Source organism: Vulpes lagopus, chromosome 11 (assembly GCF_018345385.1).
Source record: "Vulpes lagopus strain Blue_001 chromosome 11, ASM1834538v1, whole genome shotgun sequence".
NCBI classification, from domain to species: domain Eukaryota; kingdom Metazoa; phylum Chordata; class Mammalia; order Carnivora; family Canidae; genus Vulpes; species Vulpes lagopus.
The window spans coordinates 18,371,650-18,395,984 of NC_054834.1; the positions used below are offsets into that span (position 1 = coordinate 18,371,650).

Genomic DNA, 24,335 nt, shown 5'->3' on the forward strand with positions numbered 1-24,335 from the left:
AATATCCCAGAAATCAACCTGGGTAAAGTCTTAAAATTCATGATTTACAAAATCTCCATATAAATATTAGGTCTTAGAAGCAATACTAAGGAATTAGGTTAATAAAATTGCTATCAAGTGGTGGAACATTTTTTTAAAGATTTATTTATTTACTTTAGAGAGAGAGAGAGAGTATAAGGAGCAGGAGGGGGCAGAGGGAGAGGGGAAGAGAGAAACTTTGAGGCAGAGTTCCTGCTGACATAGGGCTTGATCCCAGAACCCCATGATCATGACCTGAGCTGAAACCAAAAGCCGCTACTCAACTGACTGAACCACACAGGTGCCCCACAAGTGGAGGATTTTCATGTAGATCATGACACACTCTATCCTCCCTTCCATTTTTTCATTGTTCTATGTTTTCCCAGTCAGGGTATAAATCCCTTATTAGTTTCTTAGGTATACATAAGTGGATCCTCAAGGGCGATCCAATTCAAGCCTAATCCTAAGACATAAGTCTTTTCTTTCTGTTTCCTTTTCTTTCTGTTTCCTTTTCCTTCTTCTCCTTTACTTTTATACTACCATCTAGATGAATATAATGCTTTTAATACAGCACAAGTATTAGATCATATCTCACCAACTAAATTTTTATTAGTAGAACAAGAAATTTTTATTATCAAAAAAAGAAATTTTATTATCATACACATTTCCTCACTGCATTTTCTCTAAAAATAGTAACAGACTTAAAACAATGAAAAATGCATTAAATTTAAAGAGTCCTCCTACAAGGGCACTTGATGGGATGAGCACTGGGTGTTATACTATATGTTGCAAATTGAATTTAAACAAAAACAAATGTAAAAAAAAAGTCCTCCTTCAAAGCCAATTCTTAATCTTAGTCTTGAATTGACAGTTAAAATGTATTTTCATCTGGGAAATGCATCAGAACAATAATAAGAGATTAAAGTCAATGATGTTTGACTTCAAGAAACATAATCTTTTGAACCAGGTAAACAAGGTCCAAGTAAATATTTTAGAGTCTATTGGGCAATTCAAAATTTGTTTGGATGTTAAAGTTTCACTAGCAATGGTCATATAGGTTCAGAGACAATAATCAGAGATTGTGACTACATCCTACAGAATTTAAAAAATAAATGCTAGTTCTCTATCTCTTTTTAACTCATCTCTATATCCAAAATGGGACTCAAACTCATGATCAAGAGTCGCATACTCTACCAACTAAGCCAGCCAGCTGCCCTTAAACATTAGTTCTTAAAAGTATATAAATTCACGTTTTATATTGTATACATTTTAGATTATTGTCAATAAAATCTTCAGGATGGTTACATCATTTTGCAGAAAACTTTCTCCCCCTTTTATATCATCTTTCCAAAAAGAAGATTAAAGGCAATGACTAGATAGATATACTGATGATGAACAGTGGGAACTTTTTCTTTCAAGACTTCATTCTTTCACAGTTTTACTATTTATACATTGGCAATCTACATGAAAAGTTATTCTTCTATAGTGATTGTTTTCTAAACAATATTCCTAAAAATGTTATTAACTAAGTGAATTATGTAAGTTTTCCATTATATTATCTTTCATATGTTTAGAAACATTTTTAAGAAAGTTTTATTATAAATAGTGTTTGGAATATCTTGAGTGTGAATTGCATGCTGTTTTGTTTAAAACAGATTACTTTATGTCTGGGGATTGCAATGGAGTCTTGCACAGGCACAGGAAAAAAAGAACATGAAAAAAATTCAATATATCTACTGTGTTGTAATACGAATTACAGAGAGTAAGCACAGATCATATTTTGTGACTGGCGGGGATATACCAATCTTTGAATGAGAAAGCTGGGGTTGCTTCATACCAAATAATTGATTTTACTTCTCTTTCCAATAAATTTCCCAAGTATTATGTCTACTCTTTAATAAAAAAAAATGTGGCTTTGTTTGAAATGGTAATTAGTGATTTACTTAAACTTAAGGAGATACAGAAATGGCAACACAAGAGGAAACAGATTATATGTGTGTCTTTCTGATAACTTAAAAGCAAATTCAGCCCGGACAACGATTTAGGAAACCATGTAGAGCCATGACATTTTTCACAGAAGTGATTTTCAGTTTCAAAAGTCTGCTTTAAAAAATCTATTATTTAAGATGACACAGCGCCCACTGCCATTCAGGAAGATGGTAGTAAACAAATAGGTTCTTGTTGTCATTTTGTTTTTTGCCAAAGGAATAAGCAGTCTCTTTTATGTCACTAACTAAACTGACTCCCATACAAAGAGGGAATTTAATAGGATTCCCAAAGCATGTCAATACAGATTAACCCTATGGCAGCTCTGCTTTATGGAACATTTAGCCTCTGGAATAGTGGCTTTCTGACTGAAAAACTTAGAAACAAACACTGTTTGTAATATGAAAGTTTACTTTTATTTTAGCCAATGTTTATTTATATAGTGGAGGTAGTATGGGATAATGGCAATGGCTTTGCAAGGTCATGAACTATGAGACTTTAAGAATGTTAATTTGTCAGGGCCTCTGAGTGGCTCAGTTGATTAAGCCTCTGCCTTTGGCTCTGGTCAGTCGTGATGAGGGTCCTGGATGGAGCCCCACGTGGGGCTCCCTGTTCAGTGGGAAGTCTGCTTCTCCTTCTCCCTCTCCATCTGGGCTCTCCCCTCTCTCTCTTACTCAAATAAATAAATAAAATCTTAAAAAAAAAAAAGAATGTTGGGGCAGCCTGGGTGGCTCAGCGGTTTAGTGCTGCCTTCAGCCCAGGGCGTGATCCCGGAGACCAAGGATCAAGTCCCACATTGGGCTCCCTGCATGGAGCCTGCTTCTCCCTCTGCCTGCGTCTCTGCCTTTTTCTCTCTGTGTGTCTCTCATGAATAATAATAATAATAATAAATGTTAATTAGTCCAAGGATCCCTTAAAATCTCATCTATGAAATCGGGTGTATCAAATGCTCACAAGATAGTTACAACATAATATATGTAATGTAGGCACTATCGCAAAATGACTGAAAGCAAGGACCCTGGAGAAAGTCTGTGTCCCATGACAGTATGATTCTTCAGCTTTGTTGAATACTGTATGCCCAGCATTTAACATGGTGTCTTGCACATGGCATGTGTCCTATAAAGATGAGTTGAGTAAATGGCATCAAAGCATCTTGGCTTTGTGAATTCTTGGTTATATGGTCACGGGCAAGTGACTTACCTCCACAAGCCTCAGCTTCCCAAGTGAGCACAGTGTAAGTGCTTAAGAAAGTAGCTATTATTGTCTAACCTGAACACAGCCTGAACAAAGTAGGCACTCAGTATGTCATAATTATTATTACTAGTTTGAATGTATCAATAATATGTATCATGAGTGTACATATTAATTATTTAATATGTAAATACTAGAAGACATTATTAATGAGGATGATGTTATGAATTAAGGAAATTACTGCTTTTAAACAATATTATTCATTTCAAAGCCTTATGAAAACTGCTAAACATAAGACATTATTAATGCTTTAAAGCGTGTTTAGAAGAGAACATTCATGCACAATTTAAAATTCCATTGGTTAAAAATGCTTTCTCAGGTATTCACTTTTCTCATTAAATACCACTGTTAATGATCAAAGGAATCTGCTTTTCATTCATCAAAGGATGCAGTTCTGAAAAGTGGGAAATATAGTTGACCCATGTGTTCTGGTACTGAAAACGAGAAAATCCCTCATATTCTAAATGCAGAACTTGTTAAGTATGGAGACATATAAAGTATTTTGCAATACTGAACAAATCAATAAATATTTTAAAATATTACTGCACAGAAGACAAAAAATGGAATTACTTGTTATCTTAATTCAAAACCCACAGTATATATAATTAAAAAAAAAAAGATATATCTGAGCTCACATTTCACCAAGGAGGAATTCCTCTCTTCCATCCAAAAATGTGTATGTATATAAATGTAAATAAATAGATATTTATATTCATGTATTTAGATTTTATAAACAGAACCACGGGGCCCCTCTCCTTGGTTTCACTTGCTTCTGTTTTACCAAAATCTTTGCTTCACAGGAGACAGAAATCAGTGAAGTGTAATGAGGGCTGTTGCCTACCAGGGGAGACTTCTATTACTATAAGTGACTCTCACAATATTTGTACCAGAGGGAAGTTCTCACTGACGCCAGCTCTCCTTACTTCACACGTCTATCTTCTCCTCCATCTCTTTTATCTGTCTTTTAATTTACTCTACTGGTCTTTTTGTCTTCTTTCTTTACCTTGACTTTGCTTCATGACTGCAAACTTTTATATGACAAGTACTACTTGTTTTCTAAGTTTCTTGGCTAGAAATTCCGGGGCCCGTCATTGCTTAGTCCCCAAGAAAGTTCGTATTGCCCCACCATGATCCCTTTCCTGTCACATTCCTGCTCTAACAGACTGTTTCCAAGGGCCTTTTCTATTCACAAAAGGATTCATTGTGGGCCGCCTGGGTGGCTCAGTGGTTGAGCTCTGCCTTTGGCTCAGGGTATGATCCTGGGGTCCTGGGATCAAGTCCTGCATCAGGCTCCCTGTATGGAGCCTGCTTCTCCTTCTGCCTGTATCTCTGTCTCTCTCCCTCTGTGTCTCCCATGAATAAATAAATAAAATCTTAAAAAAAAGAATTCATTGTGATATCAACAGCAAAGTTACCCACAGGTCAATGACAGTGGGTTGAAGTTCTGATTTTGTCGCACACGGTTAGAAGGGAAGAAGTATTCCAGGCAAAACAGTGAAAGTCAGGAGAGAATCAGCAAAATTGGAGGGAAAAGTAAAGCAGAGTGAAATACAGGCAAAGAGAAAGGAAACCACAAGGCACATGTCCATAGTGTGGAAATGAAGCACCAGATGAAGAAGACGCTGATTCCTGCCTAGTCTGATACGTGAGCTCATCACACTGAGAATGGGATTCAAAGGTGACTTCTTCAAGAAAGAAAAGATGGGGCTCGAACTGGTCCAGGGTGAAGGGTGGGGTGAGAGGTGCCGCCATTCTGTGGAGGAATCTCCTTAAGTAGGGCATTCACACCTGCCTTCTACAGGAAACTCCTTCCCATCACACTCCCACTTCAGCCTTAACTCGAGGCTGCTTCATTTTCCAAAACTCTGGGTGAGTCTCCCCAGCGTCAGCTTTCTTGCCAGAATGAAGTTATATCCTCTCTTGTATCTTAATTTTCCACTTCCACTTATCTCTGTTCCTCTGCTCATTAATTCTTCCCTGAAGTAACAGAAAGCCTGTCTTGCAAAAAAGCACTAATGATCTAGCAAAATGGAAACAGAGCAATCATTTCACAGGATTCACCATTAAATACCTATTGTCTGGTAGGGTCAGAGGGTCTTCTCACTATCCCTGATAAGCCCAGTGACTGGGTCTTTGAAAGCACCTGTGTCTACACATTGCCAAGTGTGCATGACCGCATATTCCCAATGGCGCCTCCTTTTATTACTTAAGTCTGTGCTAAGCATATCCTTCTCCAAATAGTATCATAAAACTCAGAAATTAGTTGTTTACTGATTGTTTATAATTATATGTCTCTCTTCCCCAACTTGAACAATAAATCTCAACTATAAACTTGAGAACAGGTACGAAATCTTATGAATCTTTGAATTCAGTCGAGTATTAACAAAATCATTTTGGTACATTCTCTCATATCTTGCAGAGCCTCATCACTTACTACATACCATGAGCACAACATCATCTTTCAAAGTCCCTCTTCTTCACAATCACAAAATCTGACACTATTTAAAGGAGAAAATATTATTTTGTAATCACAAAGATTTTTATAATTGCATTATTAGAAACCTTACAAGGAAACAGCTCTTTAATCAACTTGTCATGTTGGTTTTATTATTTCCACATGCCCTTACTCCTCCTGTGTTATATAAATAAAAATGTATATACTATCAGTCTCCTTCTTCTGGATATCAATTTTCCTGAACACCAACGTATGAACTCACCTGTAAGGTTTATACTTTGAGTGGCCCCATGCTGTACTTATCAATAACAAAGTAACGTTTTTAGATTTAAATACTTTTTTGGCATTTAAAAAACTCCATATGGCTTCTTCTTTTCCAATTAATTGGTAAAAGACTTCTTTGGGTCATTGATTATAGCAATAAAAAACAATGCAAGAGATATTTATTCTTTTTTTAAATTTACAGTATCTGTCAAAAGGTGAGTGGTAGAGATTCATTTTCTGCAAAACACTGTATTTCTCATCCCGTGTTGGAGTCAAGCAGAGCACCAAGTAATTACCTCATTATATATTCCCTTGGCCACATGTATCAAAGTTCCCACCTTCACATGAGAATTAAATATTGGCATGTGGTAACATTTCAATTTCACAACTGAGTTCTGCCTATGGAGATCTAAGTCCCAAATCACTCCAGGTTGGGGAAGGAAATCTACTTTTAATATTTTTTCTTGAATAATCAGAGGTTACATATTTTTATCTACTGTCAGCACTGAAAACTTCAGATTCTATTAATTTTTCTGTTTGAGTCTTGTTTGTGGGAATAAGTGTTGTTCATTACAATTTTTTTTTTTGGTTTTTATTCTTCCTAATGAATAGTTTGATTGTCTTATGCATGCTAACAATTTAATTTTGTGCTGAGATCTCTCACTTAGGACCTTGGTTTTTTGTTTTGTTTTGTTTTTTAAAGTGGTTCTACTCTTGGAAAATAAGGAAAGGGAAAATAGAATTGTTAATAAAATATATTAAAAGTCGGTTTGGGGAAAAAAAAAAAGTCCAAAAGGCAATAAAAGATTAGGTTGAGTCATTATCACCAGGGAGTTCAAGATTAGCACTTCAGTTTTCTTGGCCAGTCATAAAAATGGTAAGCAAAAAAATAGAATGAAATTAATAAAAATGAGTGTGATTTATAGTTACATGATACAAAACTAAATGATTTTATTGACATATGACCTCTGGGTGAAATACTTAAAATGTTGCCTTTTGTGACAAGTAAGTATTTTGCTCTAAATGGCTGTGTCACTGAACATGATGGTAAAGGTTTCTAGCAATCTTACTTAAAAGATGGGATTATCTCATTTGGACTATACGGAGGTCTTGAAAGAGTAGAGTAAGCATTTCCCGTGATAGGTAGATTATTTCCAACTCAGTAATAACATCACATAGAGATTTGCCTTTTTAGTCACAATTGTAACAAATTTTACAGTGCAATTGTTTAATTCATTCTTTGATTTATAGCTATAATCTAATTGTATTAAGGCACTATCCACTATTCTCTAACAAAGAAGGATGCTAATACCAGGAACAATAAAATTCAGCATTTTATTATGACCACATCTCTATGTGTGGCATCACTTATATGCTGCCATGATCTTTGTGGCAATATCCAAAGAAATGTGTGAAACTTACTCAATGAAGTAGACTTCACCCTTCTCTGTATAGGCCATTTCCCAGTTATCAGGCAATGGGTCTGACTCCTCATTCTCTTCAGGTTTAGTTGGTTTTGCATCATCCATCTGCTCCTTCAGCTCCTCAGGCTGACTATACACTGGTGCAGGATAAGGCTGGGAGGGTGTCTCCCCTGAGGCACCTGCACTCTTGTCTTCATGTTCACTGGATTCTACAAAAGAACAAAGCATGCCATTAGTCATTCTAGCCACAGGAACTTCTCAATGAGTGTGGAATATGACGTATTAGGGTATAAGCTCTATGAAGGCTAACAAGAAAAGCATAATTGCAAATAGCTCTGAAAATTATCTCTAGGCCTACTTGAATTTCCCTTTTATTCATCATTCTTGTCTACCTTTCATCTAATTATTGCTGATTACTGAATTTTAGGGCCATTTCACAACACAGGTGTGGTAGGCAGAATAATGACTCCCTAAACTTGTCCATGTCCTACTTCCTCAAACATCTCAATGTTACCTTACATGGTGAAAGAGAATTTTCAGATCTGATTAAATTAAGGTCCTTGAGATTGGGAGGTTATCTTCAGTTATTCAGGTAGGCTCATTGTAATGACAAGGGTTCTTAAAAGTGTAGTAGGAAGGCAGAAGAGGATGGTGAGAGGGAGATGTGCCACTAAAGAATGGCCAAAGAGATGCAATGTTGCTGGCTTTGAAGATAGAAGAAGAGGACCGATCAAACACAAGCCAAGAAATGTGGATGGCCTCTAGAAGCTGAAAAGGCTAGTGTATGGATTCTCTTCTAGAGAATTAAGCCTCTAGAAAGGAACATAGTCCTGTTGATACTTTATTTCAGCCAGGTCAGTCTCATGTCAAACTTCTAACCTACAGAACTGTAAGACAGTAAATTTGCAATGTTTTAAGCCACTAAGTTTATGGTCATTTGTTATAATAATAATAGAAATCTAATACAACAGACTAAAACCTAAAAAAAAAGATACATATTTTAAGAGTAAAGGTAACAGGCTTGGAGGACAGACCCAAGGGTTCCAAAATGTAATAGCATGAGCTCCAGAGTGAGCAAAAGAAACACATAGAGAAGAAATAGTAACTCAACAACAAAAAAGTAGAAGAAAATTTACCTATATGAAGAAACACTTGAGTTTGCAGACTGAAATGGATCACTGAATCTGACGCCAGATTAATGAAGCATATAGACTCCTAAACACAGCTAGGTGAAATTTCCAAACTCCGATGTTAAAAAAGCAACTTTAGAGGCTCCTGCACTGAAGAAACATGATTACTTACAAAGAAAAGAGGAACAAAAGAACATGAAATCTTTCATCTGTGATACACTAACCTCAAAGACAATAAGGTAACATCTATAGTAACTTGAGAATAAAAAAAAAGTACAGCGACTCAAGAACTTAAGTCTACCCAAATTTTACTCCTCTATCTAGGCAAAAGAAAGTCATTTTAAACAACAGAAGTTCTGAATACATACTTTCCATGCATCCTACCTGAGGACAACATTTGAGGACTTACTCTAACCCTTTCACAGATTGTTGAATCAGAGCAGATAAAACAAAACAGGGAGAGAAATGGGGTAAAATAAAAACTAAGAAGAGGCAAATTCTGGATCATATACCTAAATGTCAATGGAGGATGATCACATTTCTGGAAATATATAATATGTGTTAAAGACAAAATCTTGAAAGACAAGAAAATTCTTGGAATTTTCTTGGAAAATTCTATGGAAAATCTAATACCAGCATGAGTTTTAAGCTGTATCTTGGTTAAACTCAGGTTCTAAAGAGTAGAGAAAAGGCAGGGAAATAAGGACATTTTAAAGACCTAATAGGGGTACGACAGGGAGTGGGTAAAGAAGATGATTTTAAAGGCTACCTTTTCATGGGATTAGATTTTTGGGATTAAGTATTTTGGTCAAGGTATGCGTGTAATTGCATAATGGGGATATTTTTGAAATATCCTATCATGCATATTCTCTCTGAGCTATTCAGAATTTCTTTTTGTTCCCATTTAGCTTTTCTGTCACTAAACATAGACCATGAGTCTTATTTGTTGGCAAAGAGTAGAGTGGGTACCATCTAGAAAAATGAACATTTTCAGGGTAAATAAAAAGAAAGACATAATGCAGAATAAGTTCCTGCAAGGTAAGATGGTGGGATTGGGAAAGAAATTCAAAGGAGGAAATGTTCCAGTTTAAGACACTCCTTGGTTCATTCAGAGATTCAGCACCACTATCTTTAGGTTTTGGTCTGGAGTATGATGTATGTGGCCATGGTAAGAAAAGGGAAGCCAAGGAAAAGGTGAAGGGAGCCAAAAGGAGAGGAAACCCATGAATTACTTTAGTTTAAAACTTTGGGAGAAATGTTTTCTGCAGAGTAGCCCCAAATCTCCACTGGAAAGTCAGAACAAATAGATTGTGGGTAAGGGGGCAACTGAGTAGCTCAGTCGGTTAAGCATCCAAACCCTTGGTTCAGCTCAGGTCATGATCTCAGAGTTGTGAGATTGAGTCCTGGTCGGGCTCTGAACTCAGTGTAGAGTCTGCTTGATTTCCTCTCCCTCTGTCTCTCTGCCCCTCTCCCTATTCACGCTATCTAAAATAAATAAATAAAATATTTTTAAAAGTTTGACAAATACCACTTCAAGGACTCCCCTGGGGTATGTTTGTCATCTGAAAGTCTAAGTATGGCCCAGTGGGAAAGTTGGAAAGTAACTAAAACTAGAGAAACACTGGCTTCCTCACAGTGGAAGGTGTCGTAGAGACAGCTTAACCCCAAAACTAGAAGGAGAGTACTACTGACAGATGCCAATGTGAAGACAGGACAGCTGATTTAAAAATATGAAATTCTACAATCATTTGAGAACATAATCAATAGCTATCAACATTAAAAAATATATATAAACATACGCATATTCTTTGACTCAGTAATCCCACTTTGAGATGGTATCCTCCAAAAATAAAAGTAGTGTGGAGTAAGAATACACGTATAACAATAGTGGGGTATGTCTAGTAATAAAGCCCTGAAAATCGTTTGAATGCTTATCAATGATAATTATGATTAAGAAAATTGTGGAAAACCATAGTTTAAAACAATGAATTAAATGTGTATCTATTGAGGTGGAATTATTCAAAGAGCAATCCGAGTTGTAGAGAACATATATCGTTTATTCTGCTTTTTAAAAACAAATGAACACAAGTTCTCTTAGTTATATGCATACAATTTTGTGTATAATATATAAGCATGAAAACAGTTTGGAAGATGCACAATAGATTGTCAACTTTGATTGCTTAAGTATAGTACATTAAATGGGAGTGGAAGAAGTTTTCTTTATGTATATTTGCATTCATTGGCTATCAATTATTTTATGACTTTAAAAATTAGTAACAGTAATTTACAATGAGTTAATTAAAGAATTCTATCTTTTTTTTTAATCAATTGCTTAGATCAATTGCTTAGTTTTCCCTCTATGCATCAATCTCAGAGGCCATATTAAGGTATCTTTAGGAATTAGGAAGCACAAGAACACATTACAAGCTTTCACAGTTTTGCCCTTAAAAAGAACACTTTATTAAAAGAATATGGCCCCTTGCTGATATAGTCTTCCAGCAGATTCCTCATAGAAAATTGACCTTTGTAAATGTGTAGGAAAGAAGCAGCAAGAAAAGGTACCCGTGCTCTCTTTAGATTCTCATTGCTGAATCTTATTACATGTAATTACCAATACACAAAAAACACTGTTCTCAGGTTATTCCAGATGTTATGTTGCATTTGAAAAGTTAAAATGCAAGGTCATATTCTGAAATATTCATTCATTCAATATTCATTTAATAAATATTTATTAAGCACTCAATTATCAGAGACTAAGAACAGAAGAATGAACAAGAGAGGCATGACCCCTGGTCTTGTGGACCTCAAAATATGTCAGGATGTGTAGTCTTTAAACAAGTTTAAGTGTGATGAATGCTTTCCCAATGAAAGCTGGGATCTTATGCATATACATTTTTTTCATAGTGTGCTGTCAACCTGATACTTGAAAGAGAAATCAAGAGACTTTTTTCAGAGGAAGGTAATAGAGAAAAAATAGATAAGCAAGGACTGAATTAGGCAAGGCCTTAGAAAGCACGCTCAGAATTTGAGACTGTAACCTAAAAGTAATGAGAAGGCATTGATTTATCTTAACCAAGAATATAGGATCCCTGGGTGGCTCAGCGGTTTGGTGCCTGCCTTTGGCCCAGGGCCTGATCCTGGAGACCCAGGATCGAGTCCCACATCAGGTTCCCTACATGGAGCCTGCTTCTCCCTCTGCCTGTGTCTCTGCTTCTCTCTCTCTCCCTCTCTCTCTTTCTGTCTGTCTCTCATGAATAAATGGATAAAATCTTAAAAAAAAATCAAGAAGATAATATGATTAGATTTTCATTCACTACAAAGATTCCCTTAACTATTCTGGGGGTTTGAGAATGGCAAGAGAAGATATTTAGAGATCAGTAGGAAGTTATTTGTCTGTTCTAGACAAAAGATGATGGTGGCAGGGGCATTGAAAGAAATGGACTGAAAAAACATTTAGATATCCTGGTAAACCCGGTGAGCAGCAAAGCTATTCACTGAGATGAGAAATAGGAGAAAAGGAGCAGGACCGTGCAGGGAGTTGGGGAGAGTATGGGTATAGTTTTGGGTACACAGAGACAGAGTTCCACTTCAAACTCACAATGGAGATGTCATGTCAGAGTTCTTGGCTAGAGAGAATCAATTTTAGAGACAACAGTACATGGCTAGACTATACTATAATCTAAGCCAGAGGAGTGGATGAAATTGCCTAGAGAGACAGTGTAGCGAGTGGAAACTAGGCTCCTTAGAGCAGCTGTCTGAGGAATTTTCACATTTAACAGTGAGAAGATGATCAGAAAAGAGCAGCCAGGGAAGTAACAGGAAAACCAGTCAATCCTCATGCCATAAAAGCTGAGCAGAGGGCAATGAGGAGGAAACTTATTACCTTTGCCCAAAGCTTCTAAATAGTCCAGCAAAATAAGGGCATAAAATCTATTGAAATTAATGATATGGAGGTCACTGGTGACATTGGTTACCAGTTATGGTAGCAGTTATAGTGGAATGGTGGGTCCAGAAGCCAGGTTGGAATGGATTAAAGAATGAATGAAAAGAAAAAATACATAATATGCTGACAGAAAATTCATTCAAGAAGCTTAGGTATGAGACAGATGCCTGGATGGCTCAGTAGTTGAGCATCTGCCTTTGACTCAGGTCATGATTGAGTCCTGCACTGGGCTCCCTGCAGGGAGCCTGCTTCTCCCTCTGCCTATTTCTCTCATGAATACATAAAATTAAAAAAAGAAGCTTAGCTGTGAACAAATATACTTTTTTCTTTGACTAAAGTCTAGAGTCTTTGGAGATGTCTATATTTATTGTCGTGCCAGAGATATGGTGCCAAGACCTCTCAGTTCGTCTAACACTTGTTGATTCATTCCTTCCTTTAGTCTTATTTAAATGGATCAATCATCACATTAGCAAACATGAATTTAATACCTATGATATGCAGGATACTTAACAAGAATCTAATGGGGGAGAAAAAAAGAATTTTACTGTGAATTGGGTTGATAGAAAGGAATAAGTAGCACCTGCTTTCTCTATCTGGACAAAATAAGAGAAAAAAGTGAGTGAGACAAATAGACAACCATAACATTCGCACATTCACTATTTGTAAAGGCTAATCTAGGGGTGTAGTTTATGGCGAGAGTCAAAGGCTTCCAGTGAAACCCAGAATCTGGCCAATGAACCCACAGGCAGCATGGAAGCAGGGCAGGCTTCCTATGTAAGGGCAAAACCTATTCTCAGAAAAGGAAAGCAGAACATTAGGGGTAAGAAAAAGAGGAGTTGAGCCAAGCAAGCCCAGCTATCCTTCTAAGATGCGTCATTCACATAAGTCACTCCATCTCTTCTGGGCAGAATAAATTAAGCTGACAGTGGAGTGCAAATCAAGTACTTTAATTGACATGCAAGACAACATGATGGGTAGAGAGGAAGTATCCCCCCCCCCCCAACTCTGGGTAACTATATAGAGTACCATCATAATGATTTATTACATGACACTCAATGACACCAAAGAGTTATATACACATTTCTAGGATGGCAATATAGTACATGGAGATAAGAATATCTAAGAGAGCTATCTGAGGAATTCCAACATTGAGCACTCAGCTGGAAAAGGCACTGGCTTTATGTTTCCTCTATTACTAGGACAGTGGTATTAATTAAATTATCAAATATTTGTTGAGACCCCACTAAGTTCCAGGCACTAGGCTAGTCAATGAGGCAGTCAAGGAGAATGTGGTCGAAATGGTATATATGAGTGCTAGGGCTGTCATAACAAGTACCACAAACTGGATGGCTTAAACAAGAGAAATGTATTAGCTTACAGTTCTGGAGACTAGACATCCGAGATTAAGGATTTGGCAGGGTCATGGTCCATCCAGAGGTACTAGAGAAGGATCTATTCCAGACCTCTCTGCTAGCTTCTGGTAGTTACTTGGTTTATGGCAGCACAACTCCAATCTTCATATGGCATTCTTACTGTGTACATATCTGTGTTCCAATTTCGCCTTTTTATAAGGACACCAGTTACACTGGATTAGGGGCCCACCCTACTCTACTAGGACTTCATCTTAACTAATTACATCTACGATGACCCTATTTCCAAATAAGTTTGCATTCTGAGAGTCTGGTGGTGTGGACTTCAATATATAAATTGCGGGCAGAGGAGCACAATTCAACTAATTACACAGTGTATCAGGAGAGTTCAGCTTACAATTCACTGAACGTTCATGTTACATCATAATAATTTCCTTGCTTAGAAGGAAAAGGTAAATTTACTACATTTTGATTAATATAGTTATCTCTTTTTTCTGTATGAAGCTTATTTTTATTATTTTAATCAGACAACATTGAATATTGTATAAGTAACTGAGAATGTACCCATTAAGAACAGAATGGATTTTTAAAAAATTCTAATTTTTGAGAAATTTTAAGTGTACAGCAAAATTAAGAGAAAGGTGCAGAGATTCCCCATAGACTCCTTGCCCACCCCCATCAAGTGATACATTTGTTACAACTGATGAACTTACACTGACACATCATTATCATCCAAAGACCACAAATGAAATTAGGATTCATTCCGGGTGATATATTTTATGGGTCTGGACAAATGTATAATGACATGTAGCCACCATTATAATATCGCACAAAGTAGTTTCACTGCTCTAAAAATCCTCCATGCTCTTCCTATTCATCCTGTCCTCCTCTCTAACTCCTGGCAACCACATTGATGTTTTTACTGTCTCCATAGTTTTGCTTTATTCAGAATGTCATATGGTATAGACATTTTCAGATTGGCTTCTTTCACATAAATATGCATTTAAGTCTATCCAATGTATTTTAATGGCTTAGAGCTCCCTTCTTCTTAGCAATGAAAAATATTCCATTATCTGGATGTATCACCCAAATCAATTTTTAGTAATAAAAGTATGGGAAAGAATAGATCTTACATACCAACCATGAGTGTACAGGTGGCCACTCCTGTTAGCACTCCTCTTCTCTCATGGAGTTCAGCTTAGACAAGCATGGGTGCAAATATGCCCTCACATAAATCTCATTTATGTAAGATCTGTGGTTTGAGAAGACCTAGACTATTTAAATTTTGACTAAGAGGGAGCCAAATAATACGTGCATATGTTTTACTTTTATAGCGGTGTGAAGCTATTTCTTGATTAGAAGTAGTCATGTAGAATTGTCCTTTTTGACTTCCAAGACATATTTTTCGGCGTGAGTCTATTGTTAAATCTAAACATGAATTTTTTGGATATGTAAATGTAATTTTTTTCCTAAGATGCTTGCTGCTGAAGTGAACAGACTTTATCAAACACTGGCATTTTTTTTTGAGCATTCCATTTTGCATTTCTAGGTCACTTAGATGCCTTATAAACAAGAGCAAGGCATGTTTTGTTTTGTTTCGCCTACAGAATCAAAGAATATTTCAATAAAGAAGGAGTATCTCTTTTTAAAGAATGGTAGCAATGAAAAATATTCCTCTTTGACCAGAACTGTTGAATTTCCTAGAAACTCTACAGAAATGTTGAGACATAAAACAGACATTGACAATGTACATTCTTATAAATGAAGACCTATAAAAAACATATTTTATGTACACTTTTACTGTTGTGAAGAATTAAGAAATACAATCTTCCTCTTTCCTACCCTAATTGTGCTTTGTTGGATTTAGCAAATGCTTTTCTTCTTCCCATAAGAAATTCAGAAGAACTCAAAGATAGTATAGGGACTGAAAGTCATTTAATTGGAAGAGAATTAAATGTATGCATTTTTGCATTCAGTCCAGCTCACATTAATTCTATAGCTCTGGTCTGGTCTCAGGCTTTGATATACAATGATATGTGTCATAGCCATTCCATTTGCTTACATGTTTATTGGCTTAGCTGTATCCTGCACATTGCCTTTCAGACATAAGACTAAGGATAAATCAGAATGCCACGGTTTTGAATGTTCTTACTCGGTTTTATTAGAGAATAATCAGAAACCAAGATAAAACCATTTCAAGAAGAATGCCTATTTTATACCTTACCCATATTTTCACTTGACATGGTCTATGCATATAGTTAATGTTGAGCTTTCTGTAATTGCCATCCTTCAAAATGAGGAAAAATAATGTTTTTAAGCTAGACAGGAAATTGTTGATTTTATTTCTTGAACAGTCATAAGATTTAAATTTCCAAAATTTGTTTTACCCTGTGAGAGCTCTGTGATTTATGTTTCTAATGGCTACATGACAAATTTTAATAAATCTAATAATTTTTCTCCTATATTCATATTATTTCTTTGGAAATAAGCATGGCTAGAAAACATTTAACAGGAAAAAACCTGAGGAACAATATTTACACATCATAAGAGAAAATAGGAATAATTTGAAATAATATTTTTCTTTTGCTTTTTGTGTAGCGATTCTCAGGTAACAGCAAAAACACTCCACAAGAAGCAGTAGAAGATAACTGCTAAGGCTGGTGTCAGACTGCCTGGGTTTGAATCTGTTCTTTACAGTGTGATGTTGAGCAAGGTATTGAAACATTCAATTTCCTTAACCATACAACGGGGATAATAACACTACCTACCTATAAGAATTAGATGTGCCATGCATAGAAATTGCTTAGAGCAGTAAACTATTAGAACATAGTAGGTGTTCAGTAAATGTCAGATATTGTTATCAGGGAATTCTATTACTTAAAATACTAAATAAATTACAAAGTTAATTCAGTCAAGCCATCTAAATGGTCTCTCTCGACAGAAAAAAGTGTGGTCAAGTTTGCAGAATTTGAAAGATATTAGGTTTTTTAAAATGCAATAATAGAGATACAAAACTAACATTTCCTTTTTATTTATTTTATTTTTTAACATATAATTTTTAAAAAGTGTTCACATAAGTTGAGTTTTCCTTCCTCAGTTAAGACATGTTATGGGGTTAAATGACTTAAAGGAAGAAAACTAATTCTCAGATAATAATCCACAGTTTTTTTTTCAAGTTCTGTATTATTTCCTATAGAGTTCTGCATTTGATTTTGTTAGGCACAGGGGGCTGCTACTGAGCTATAAATCTGGCAATACTTTGGTACCACAGAGGGTATGCACTTGTAGCAGAATCAGAGACTTGGCTCCCCAATTTGGTATTAGCTCAAGGCTTATTAGCCTCCCGGTGTATTCCCAGGGCAACCTTGGTTTTCAAGTCTGTTTATAACAGATCGCTGTTATGAAACCACTTTGGTTTCTGTTCATTTGTGGTAGTGACCATGGCAGTAGAAGTTGTGGGGCTTGAAGATTTCTGTTTCTTTCCTGAAAACTCAGTAACCTTATCAAAAAGTATGTTTCTTATACTAATCCAAGGTCCCATGTATTAGTGGGGGAGGAGGCTGTCAGAGAATGATCCTCACTTCACTTCTAGAAGCTGAAGTTCTAAGTCAAAATTTGAACCAGAGGGTCTTGTACATGAATGAACATTTCAGGGGTGACTTTTATTTTTAAAAGATTTAAAAGATTTTATTAATTTATTTGAGAGACAGAGAGAGAGAGAGAATGAATAACTAGGGGGCAGGAGAGGGAGAAATAAACTCCCAGCTGAGCAGGGAGCCCAATGAAGAGCTTAATCCCAAGAGCCTGAAATCATGACCTGAGCCAAAGGCAGACGCTTAATCAATGGAGCCACCCAGGTACCCTGGAGTGACTTTTAAACAAGAGAAAAATATCATTGCAATTGATTTTCCATTCTGGCCCCACTATAGATTATACCCTATAGTGAAAAGTAGAGGGCATTCTGTCTTCAGAAAGGAAGCAATCATGCAGTGGCCACCTGCATTCTATATAGCCAGTTGATTAAAAGAAGTCAAGATTATAGCTTGTTGCTCACAGAGTGCTCTCACCAATTTTCCAAAACCTTGTAAAATAAAAAGAGGAATTATAATATGGGTGCTAAAATGTTTGACATTGAGTGATTAGTGAAATTTTGCTCATTTAAAAACCTAATTACTTTTTTTTTGATGTACTAAAATATGCACGTGGCCAAAATCCAAAAGTACAAAGGGAAAATATGGTGCCAAGTAGGCTTCCCTCCTGTTTCTATTCCCAGTGGTACAGCAATCAGTTAGCAAACATGACTACTTTTCTGCTGCTTCAGAGATATTTCTAAACACACTGATTACTGACGTTTAGGTAGAGGATTTTTTTTCCTTAGTTCTCCTAAAGTGTTTCTAAATTCTAAAAAAAAAAAAATGTATTATATAAGTTCTTTAAGTTTTAAATTCCATTTAGTTAACATACAGTGTAATATTAGTTGCAAGTACACAATGTAGTGATGCAACACATCCATACAACACCTGTTGTTCTTCACAACAAGGGCTCTCCTTCATCCCCATCACCTATTTCACTCAGCCACCCCCATCTCCCCTCTGGTAACCATCAGTTTGTTCTCTATTATTAAAAGTCTGTTTCCTGGTTTGCTTCCTCTCTCTTCCCCACTCCTTTTGCTTGTTTATTTTGTTTCTTAAACTCTACATATGAGTGAAATTATATGGCGTTTGTCTTTGACTGACATAATTTCGCTTAGCATAATACTCTCTAGCTCCATCCATGTCATTGCAAATGCCAAAATTTCATTCTTTTTTATGGCTGAGGACTATTCCATTGCATACATATGCACCATATCTTTTTTAAAAAGATTTCATTTATTTATTCATGAGAGACAGAGAGAGACACACACACACAGAGACACAGGCAGAGGGAGAAGCCGGCTCCATGCAGGGAGCCCGATGTGGGACTCAATTCCGGTACCCCGGGATCATGCCCTGAGGCAGACACTCAACCATTGAGCCACCCAGGCATCCCTGCACCATATCTTTTTAATCCATTCATCAGTTGATGGACACTTGGGCTGCTTCCATAATTTGGCTATTGCAGATAATGCTACTATAACCATCGGGGTGCATGTATCCTTTTGAATTAGTATTTTTGTATTTTTTGGTAAATACCTAGTAGTACAATTGCTGGATCACAGGGTAGTTCTATTTTTCACCTTAGGGGAAACCACATACAGTGGCTGCAAGAGTTTCCATTCCCACCAACAGTGCATAACAGTTCTTTTCATAAAAGGTATACAAATGAGGAGGGGTGGATCTAAGACACAGTGACAGTTTATAAATATATAAAATGTATATGTATATCATAATATATTCTATAAAAATAAACTTAGAATAAAATATTAGAATTAGGGAAAGTTACGGTAACAATTAACTGTGCTTCTGATTTTTAAGAGGATATGGCAATTGAAGAAGTAGATATTCCCAGTCCTGTAAAGAAATCACTTTTTTTCTGTAATATTTGTAACCCAGTTGCATCTCATCCATTCAGAGGGCTAGCCAAGAAAATGTGAATTACTAATAAAACATATTCAATATCTCAAAATTATTTTTCACCTCTATCTGAAACTCAGTTGGTTATAGGTTCTTTGGAGCACTAGAAGAACAATATGTGAAATTAGGAAAATAGAAGATTCAAGGTCTATAAGTAGATGACAAGGAAAAAAAATCCAAGATACAAAAAATTAAATTGTAAAGACTCACTAGAAAGATTAGTAGAGGAAATTATTTCCCATTAACAAGGGAGAAAAGCTGCCTCAATTAGTATATTTCCTTCTTCCTGCAATATTTCATTTTTTCACATTTTAATAAAAGTAGACTGGAATATTGTCAATAAAATGAATCCTCACAGCTTTGAAATTGTATATGTGAAATTATTTTAATAATGTAATGCACTTGAAAGATGTTTATCATATAGAAACAAGTTCCCCAAACCCTCAACTAACTTTGCAGTAAAAGAAACTGATAGAAGTATTGAAAATATTCAAAGACCAAAGCAACATATGATGTGGAATATAGGATATAAATGTGCAATATCTTTTAGATCTTGCTTTCAAAATTCTGAAAAAATTCCAGGAGACTAGTACTATATAAAATATAACATCACCTTGCGAGGTTTTATGAACATCAAAGGGTTTGAAAGAGAAAAAAGAAAAAGCCTCTATTTCATTTTGATCTTGATAATTCGAGTGCTATTCTTCGGGGCCAAATTGGAGTCAAGGTATTGTTTGATGAGAGCAAGGAGTCAATTAGGAGGAAAAAGATGAGGTGCTATTCCCAGCAATGGACTATGCAGAAGGAATGAGTACGCATAGAGACCTTCCCTCTTCAGGAACAAAGTCCAGCCCTCAGCCAGAAATAACTAGAGCACTCTTTGTCTGGCAATAAAGCAGCTGAGATTTCACACTGCAATTATAATCACTTCTTATGAGGAGAAATATGAGACAGGGAAATGGAACACAGAGTGAAAATCAGACCTAGAGAGAATGGATGGCTATGATTAGAAATACGATTAAGCTCTAAGGATGCCTGGAGAACCTGAAGACACTTAACATTGCAACCAGTCCTCAGGGTTTCTGCAAGTGCTGTGCAAACCCCAGTATCACCCTGGGTGTTGTTGCTCTGCACTCCTCATTCGGGTATCAAATCTCTCTCTCTCACACACACATCCTACAAACCCTCAGAGGAGTAGAACAACACTCTCCACAACGGTTGAGCGTAAGATCCCCAGAATGCTGAATCAGTTTGAGGGCATGAAGAGGTTCAAATAATGCACCGCTTTTAGTTTAACAGCAAAGTGAGTCGCCTCGATTTGAAGTGACATTCCTGAAACTAATCATGATTTCAATTTTCCCCCAATGCCGTAGTTACAATTACTACTGTAGTTCCTAAGCAGGAGCTCTAAAATGATTATCATACCATGTTATAATCACACCTAGGGACTCAGGACATTTGACAATTAGGACAGTTTTAACTTTTAAATAATCCTTTTAAGAAAAGATGCCCCTCATTTAGAAATGGAATATCTAATTTTAGAAGGTTAATTTAAAACAGTCCCCCAAATTTGCCCCTCCAATGGACAGAGAAACCTAGTACAGGGTTTGGGAACAAGATCATAAAATGAAGCCTCCTCAAAAAAAAAAAAAAAGGGGGAAAGAAAGAAAGAAAAAAGATAAAGATCTGAGTGGATACACACATCACAGTCTCTGTGAACCCACACAAAAATAAGCAGGGGATAGGCGCTGGGGTGGTTTCAGAGTGGGCTATTATTCACAGGAAAACAGCGAGCTTCACTATGGAGGACATAATTCTTTTGACAGTGACAGGACCTCATTCACAGAACCAGGACTGATGGTGCAGGCACAGTCAGCGTGCCAAGCGGCACAGGACCTGGATGCGGGTCCCTAATGGTGAACTGAGATCATTTCTGAGGACACTCGGTGATCACATAAGGGACACTCTGTTTGCTCTCTGGGGGCGGCAGTTCATTTGCACTAATTGTGGGCTTGGGGGCCTGGAGAAGGCAGCTCTGTGTACACATACTGTATTCCCTTTGTTGGCGAAGGTAGCTCTCACGGGCCCTGTTCCTCCTGGCATTGTGTGTGTGTGTGTATTAACAGAGAGATTTAGCTGCCTTTAAAATATATGTGCATTTCTAATTCCTTGCACTAGGCTTACTAATAGCTAGTGAGGGGAAGTTGCAATATAATAGTGAATTACTTTCCGGAAAAGTTTAGCAGATAATTCATGAAATAAAAGAAATCTAAGAAAGCGTAACCCAATTACTATGGTTTACAGGATTTTCTTTTCTTCAGAGAAGTTCAATCTTCAAAACAACACAAAACGAAAAACTAGCTACTTATTATCCACCTATACTTTACTTTTATTTTAATTCCAGCTTAGTGAACAGTGCTGTATTAGTTTCAGGTATACAGTATCATGATTCAACACTTACCTATTTTTGGTATTTTCACAGAGAAATTGAATTAGTTCTCATCTTTAAGAATATATGTTTTCAAATATAATTCTATATAATTTTCAAATAACTTTTGCAGGAATGTAAGATCAAGAATGCCATATCTTTCAAACTTAGAAGCAATGCATGCTGAACTCACTGAGTAGTGTAAAAAGAGCATGAAATAAAGCTAATCATGTAAAGCTCTGATATTCTCCAGAGGTTCAGTTGACTAAAAAAAATAAAGATTTACAAGTTTTTGAAATAGCTAAAGATCTATACTAATCACTAACACAGATAAGCAAAAAAGTAAAGGTAATCCTTGTCCTAGAAATATTTACTATGTGTAGGGATGCCAGACATGCACGTTATGAAAAATCACCTACGAGTACCAGGTTTAATCAATATCTTCCAAATGAATGAAGGATGTAAACTGTACTTCAATAATTCAGAGATGGACAGTTTCAATTTTTCATTATGGGAGTCAACAAGCAATTTCTTGAGAATATCAAAATTTTTATTGAATTCTGTCTAAAAGAATAGGAGGTTATAATATGATAAAGGCCTTATCCAACAGGTGGAAGTATTTTATGAATAAGGGATGGAGATGAGAGAAGAGACGGGGGAGTGTGGGGGGCAAAGCTAACAGAGATGTTGCAGTCAAATATGGGATGACCTGAGGGGTTACCCAAGGAGTTTGGAGCAGTAGAAATCGAAGCTCATCCAAGTTTTGGGAGGATAGTTATGTGATCAAGTGCTGGTTCAAGAATCTTTAATTGATGGAAGATTAACAGGCCACTTGATAGGGACAGAGCCTGAAGGAATGTAGATCCCTTAGGGGACACAAATGTGATAGGGCAGCAATCTAGGATAGTGATATTTGGGAAAAAAGAGATTAAAGCTACAGGCTCAGTGATCTGTTATATCTAATAATATACAGGAAGCCTGGGGGAAAGAAGTATCTGAGCTATTTGGGTGAAAACAAGAATTTGAAAAATCAAATAAAGGCCTTTATGAGATGATTTGCTTGTTTTATGGGAGAAGAATTTAAGTGGAATGTTGCATTTAAGATGCTACAGAAATGCTTAGGAGGGGCAGTCCAGTGGGCAGCAGTTAGAGATATGGCCCTGGGACATTAGAGGAAAGTGAAGGCTACGGGTAATCGACAGTATTTGAAGCTATGGGGCTGGATGTCAACTCTAACAAGATAAAGATGCCTAAATATAGGTGAGGTTAATGTCAAGGAAAGGTTTCCTGGGGATATGAATTTTAAGTATCAGTTTAAAGACAGATTTTCTAAGATGATGTAAAGCTGTATCATCTTTGTAAGCATTAGATCTAACACTGCAGCCACACATTCACTGAAGGACAAATATAACAGAATACAATGTAATGAAATACACTGAGCTGGAAGGCTGTGATTTTACCTTACGGAGGTCAGGAGTCATGCTGTCCTCAACATGGTTAACAGCCCAGCAAAGGTGATGGGGACAGGATGAGTTCGGGTGTTCCTGGGTCCAGATCTTAACACTGTTACTAAATAACTATTACCTTAGTTAAGTACCTTAAGCTAAGTTTCAGCATATTCTTTGATAAGTAAGCATACCATGGTTATGGGACAAGAAATAACGTATGGACTATATGTCTAGCACATCTTATGCATTCATTAAAGGAGAGTTGCCATTATTTATTTTCATTTTTATTTTTGTGACTTTCAGTATTAACCAGGTTAGAGCTACATTTCTAAGGATAGAACAATACTGATTTCTATCATCAAAGTGACATATGTCAGATAGAGAAACATTTCTGATCTGAGACACTGAAAGATCATCCCATGGCTTTTCTAGGTGATATGGGCTAACTCCATCTGTTTGATGTAATTCCAACCAAAAAAGGGAGCCTAACATTAATTATTCACTTAAAATACTTGACTATTCATGGACAATGTTACAGGTCAGTAGAGCTTCATGTACACAAACTTTACATAAATATGGCCTGAAACTAAAAGCAATGTATAGTTGTAAGTTTAAGTCTAAAGGAGAAGCGATGAAGAAAACGAGTAGTAGAAGTAAATTGAGGACTCTTCTAAAACCTTTATTTACCTAGTGAGAATAATTCATTTCAGTAAAACATAAGGAGTTAAAGATTGGTAGGCTTTTTCTTTTTTTAAGATTTTATTTATTCATAGAGACAGAGACACAGGCAGAGGAAGAAGCAGACTCCATACAGGAAGACTGACATGGGACTCAATCCCGGGTCTCCAGGATCACACCCCGGGCTGCATTAAACCTCTATGCCACTGGGGCTGCCCAAGATTGTTAGGCTTGATGCTTAAATGCGTGCAGAATATTTTTTAAAAATAGGATTTTTTTTAATAACCACAGGGCCACATAAGTTGAGTTGTACATGATTTCCAGAAATGAAAGAAATAAGAAACTTGTAGTAGGTAGAAACTAATAATGCCACTTTTAAAGAGGTACA

The 24,335-nt window shown here is 36.4% G+C and overlaps 1 protein-coding gene across 9 annotated transcripts in view; it reads right to left on the reverse strand.

Annotated features, from left to right (window-relative positions):
• MAGI2 (membrane associated guanylate kinase, WW and PDZ domain containing 2) overlaps positions 1–24,335 on the reverse strand; it is a 1,339,556-nt gene that overhangs the window by 458,215 nt on the left and 857,006 nt on the right. For all 9 annotated transcript variants that reach the window (XR_005982860.1, XM_041723679.1, XM_041723675.1 and 6 more), the window contains exon 5: positions 7,397–7,607. Coding sequence is in view for 8 of the 9 variants with exons in the window: in XM_041723679.1 (XP_041579613.1) it covers positions 7,397–7,607 (211 nt within the window). In the remaining variant the exon portion in view is untranslated. The remainder of the gene's footprint in view (positions 1–7,396; positions 7,608–24,335) is intronic.